This window comes from Myotis brandtii, unplaced genomic scaffold, assembly GCF_000412655.1.
Source record: "Myotis brandtii unplaced genomic scaffold, ASM41265v1 scaffold221, whole genome shotgun sequence".
NCBI classification, from domain to species: domain Eukaryota; kingdom Metazoa; phylum Chordata; class Mammalia; order Chiroptera; family Vespertilionidae; genus Myotis; species Myotis brandtii.
This window is the reverse complement of record NW_005358287.1, coordinates 325,514-329,945: the sequence shown is the minus strand read 5'-3', so window position 1 is coordinate 329,945 and position 4,432 is coordinate 325,514. Positions and strand designations below refer to the sequence as shown.

Here is a 4,432-nt window from a genome sequence, read left to right as displayed (position 1 = left end):
GAGAGAATCATGGATCGGCTGCCTCCTGCACGCCCCACATTGGGGATCGAGCCCACAATCCCGGCCTGTGTCCTGACTGGGACTCAAACCGTGACCTCCTGGTTCATAGGTCGACGTTCACCACTGAGCCACGCTGGCCGGGCTGTATGTGTTGAAGTCACTGAAATGATGTACACGGGACACGCTCTGCTCATGAATGCAGGAGAATAAACGCCTCAGTGCCTGAGGGCTGCCGTGGGGGTGGAATAAACGAAAGAGGAGAAGTTTAGGCTGAAGCACTGTGCGCGGAGAAACCGCCCCTTCTCCTCGATACAGAGACCACGGCTGCTGGTGTCAGACCGGCCGGAGGGGAGTAACCATGTCCTTTCGTCTCCTTACCAGATGGCTGCGTATTTCGGATTTGCTGTCGCTGCCACGGACATCAATGGGGACGAGTAAGTCGAAAACGATGTTTCCAGAAACTGCTTTCGTCCCGGGTTGATGAGCGCTTCCCTAAAACTCAGCATTTCCTCTCTGCCTGGTCCGTCTCCTCTAAGGCTTCTGATAGGGAAACAGTTTGAAGCAGCCTTACCAGGGATGCTAGGCGGCCTCTCTGTTTTTCATCATCTCTCTTATTTTATATTTATTTTATATTTTAATCTTTATTGTTGAAATTACCAATGATGTCTCCTTTCCCATTCCCATTGACCCCCTCTAATCTGCTTCTGGCCCCTTCCCAGGCCTTTTTACCTTTTTATTTACTTTAAAAATTATATTTGCCCTTGCACAGTCTTCCTGACCCCATCCACAGCCCTCCCCTCAAAGGTTTCGCCACATGCCTAGGGAGTTCCCAGCTAGCCATCCCTGAGTCTCAGGTATCCCCAGGGCTGCCAATCTCCAGGTTCTTCAAGACTGGGGAATCTTCCAGGATTCCTCTACACAATCTACAGTGTGCTTCTCTATCACACACACACACACACACACACACACACACACACACACACACACACATCCTCGAGACAAGGAAATAGAAAATATCCTGATTTGAATATGGCTATGGAATCTGGGGCCAAAAATCACAGATTCATTTTGTAAAAGTTTTCAGTTAGAAAGGGTCGTAGTGACCACTGGCTGGGTTTTGCTTTAGTTGTTTTTTAAGAATTCCAAACGTTTACTGGCTTATGTTAGTTCAGTATAAGCTGAGCAAGACCAGAAGGATTTCTGATTTCCAAGTTTCCAAGCCAGATTGACTTTTGCTTTGGGGAAAAAAACCCACAAAAAACCCAAGCCACGCGCAGCTGCTGGCTGGATGTGGGAGCCAGGACGGCTGGGAGGGTCTGACCCCACCCCCGTCCACTGGAGGGCGAGGAGCTTGAGGCCCCGAGAGGTTAACTGACTGGTTCCCGGTCAGACCCCGAGCGTCAGCCTCCACTTCAGGGTCACTTCCACCCGGTGCTGCCGAGTCCCCTCGGGTTCGAGGCTAAGCCCTGCTTCTCTCCATCCCGCCCCCTCCCTCCTCCGGTTCATGGGTGATGCATGTACCCTTGAGTTCATGGGTTGATGCCTTCCCCCCTCCCCTGCCAATCCTCAGAATGTCTTTGAATAGCTTTGATCGTATGAAGGAAAGAAGTAATATTGTGGATCACTCCTAGTTTTATTAGAAGAGTTGGAGGGACCTTCAGGTTTGAAGTGATCATCCTGAGCCTCCGTGTGGCTGGGAGGTGGAGGGAGGGAGTGAGGAGGGAGTGATGAGTGGTGGGTGGACTCGATCCGCATGAACGGGCCCTGTTCCCTAGTTACGCGGACGTGTTCGTGGGCGCCCCGCTGTTCATGGACCGCGGCTCGGACGGGAAGCTGCAGGAGGTGGGCCAGGTCTCCGTGTCCCTGCAGAGGGCCTCGGGGGACTTCCAGACGACCAGGCTCAACGGCTTCGAGGTCTTCGCGCGGTTCGGCAGCGCCATCGCGCCGTTGGGAGACCTGGACCAGGACGGCTTCAACGGTAAGGCCAGGCCGGCGGCGGGCCTCGTGTGCCGGGTCCAGTTGGAGAAGTTCTGCCCCCGTGAGCAGCCTCCTTCCTGGGGCGGATGCGGGCGAGAGTGACGGACACCCCAGGTTCAACGCGAAGGTGCTCTTTTCCCTCAGAAACCGGAGCAAGCCTTTCAGAAACGGATTCCCATGCGCTGCTGTTCGTGCAGCCAGAATAGATGGGGCAGTGCCCGTGGGAGAGGGACTGGCCCGGCCTCAGCCCCTGCCCTGGCCTGTGAGCCGGGAGTGCCCCCTGCTGTCCACCATGGGGACAAGCACGAACTAAGCGCCCAGGCACCTGGGCAGCTGTCACTCACACTTCAAAGCTGTGATTGGCTGTGAATATTTTTAAAGCTGCGATTTCGTTGTGACTGAGGGAGGTTCTCTCTCCCTTCACGAGGGCAAGTAAAAGGAATAAGCGCACTGTTTGGAAGAGTCCCATTTAATGATTTACTTAATCGCTGCAGGTATTTTTTAAAAAATTTAAGGTGGCTTTTATGATAGGGTGAAATATAGATTACACATGACCAAGATTTTAAAAAAAAGAATACTATTAAGCCCTTTCTAAGAGATCACAGGCTGCATAGTTGAACGGTTAGTGTGTGTATCATCAACAAGTAGGGATGTGCCCCTTAATATCTAAAGGAAGTTATACATGAAGAAGGAAACTCCACGCGTCTCCCAGGGCCCAGGCAGCGGGTGGGGAGGGCGTGGCTAGGGCGGCAGAGGGAGAGGGAGTGGGCGCGTTTGTAAAAGTTTTCAGTTAGAAAGGGTCGTAGTGACCACTGGCTGGGTTTTGCTTTAGTTGTTTTTTAAGAATTCCAAACGTTTACTGGCTTATGTTAGTTCAGTATAAGCTGAGCAAGACCAGAAGGATTTCTGATTTCCAAGTTTCCAAGCCAGATTGACTTTTGCTTTGGGGAAAAAACCCACAAAAAACCCAAACCACGTGCAGCTGCTGGCTGGATGTGGGAGCCAGGACGGCTGGGAGGGTCTGACCCCCACCCCCCCGTCCACTGGAGGGCGAGGAGCTTGAGGCCCCGAAAGGTTAACTGACTGGTTCCCGGAGACCCCGAGCAGTGCCCGTGGGAGAGGGACTGGCCCGGCCTCAGCCCCTGCCCTGGCCTGTGAGCCGGGAGTGCCCCCTGCTGTCCACCATGGGGACAAGCACGAACTAAGCGCCCAGGCACCTGGGCAGCTGTCACTCACACTTCAAAGCTGTGATTGGCTGTGAATATTTTTAAAGCTGCGATTTCGTTGTGACTGAGGGAGGTTCTCTCTCCCTTCACGAGGGCAAGTAAAAGGAATAAGCGCACTGTTTGGAAGAGTCCCATTTAATGATTTACTTAATCGCTGCAGGTATTTTTTAAAAAATTTAAGGTGGCTTTTATGATAGGGTGAAATATAGATTACACATGACCAAGATTTTACAAAAAAGAATACTATTAAGCCCTTTCTAAGAGATCACAGGCTGTATAGTTGAACGGTTAGTGTGTGTATCATCAACAACAAGTAGGGATGTGCCCCTTAATATCTAAAGGAAGTTATACATGAAGAAGGAAACTTCGCACCCAGGGCCCAGGCAGCGGGTGGGGAGGGCGTGGCTAGGGCGGCAGAGGGAGAGGGAGTGGGCGCGTTTGTAAAAGACTTTAGTTAGAAAGGGTCGTAGTGACCACTGGCTGGGTTTTGCTTTAGTTTTTTTTTAAGAATTCCAAACGTTTACTGGCTTATGTTAGTTCAGTGTAAGCTGAGCAAGACCAAGATGAATTTCTGATTTCCAAGTTTCCAAGCCAGATTGACTTTTGCTTTGGGGAAAAAACCCACAAAAAACCCAAACCACGTGCAGCTGCTGGCTGGATGTGGGAGCCAGGACGGCTGGGAGGGTCTGACCCCACCCCCGTCCACTGGAGGGCGAGGAGCTTGAGGCCCCGAGAGGTTAACTGACTGGTTCCCGGTCAGACCCCGAGCGTCAGCCTCCACTTCAGGGTCACTTCCACCCGGTGCTGCCGAGTCCCCTCGGGTTCGAGGCTAAGCCCTGCTTCTCTCCATCCCGCCCCCTCCCTCCTCCTTCCTCCCCCTCCTCCTTCCTCCCCCTCCTCCCTCCCTCTCTCACCTCTCCCTCTCCGCCCCCCCATCCTTCCCCCCAGATATCGCCATCGCCGCTCCCTATGGGGGTGAAGACAGGAAGGGGATCGTTTACATTTTCAACGGCAGATCCACGGGCTTGAACGCGGCGCCGTCGCAGGCCCTGGAGGGGAGGTGGGCCGCGCAGAGCATGCCGCCCAGCTTCGGCTACGCCATGAAGGGGGCCACGGACATCGACCGCAACGGGTACCCAGGTGCGGCCACACTGAGCGTGCAGTGCTCGGCCCGGAGCAAACGGCCCTGTGCTGCGTGGTGCTGTGCTGAGTGGTGCTGTGCTGAGTGG

General features: G+C 53.6%; 1 protein-coding gene across 1 annotated transcript in view; it reads left to right on the top strand.

Annotated features, from left to right (window-relative positions):
- Window positions 1-4,432, top strand: part of ITGAV (integrin, alpha V) — a gene marked incomplete at its 5' end in the record, with an annotated part of 49,661 nt that overhangs the window by 22,176 nt on the left and 23,053 nt on the right. Inside the window, 3 exons of the mRNA XM_014539620.1 lie at window positions 382-434; window positions 1,776-1,978; window positions 4,152-4,343. Coding sequence (XP_014395106.1) covers window positions 382-434; window positions 1,776-1,978; window positions 4,152-4,343 — 448 coding nt within the window. The remainder of the gene's footprint in view (window positions 1-381; window positions 435-1,775; window positions 1,979-4,151; window positions 4,344-4,432) is intronic.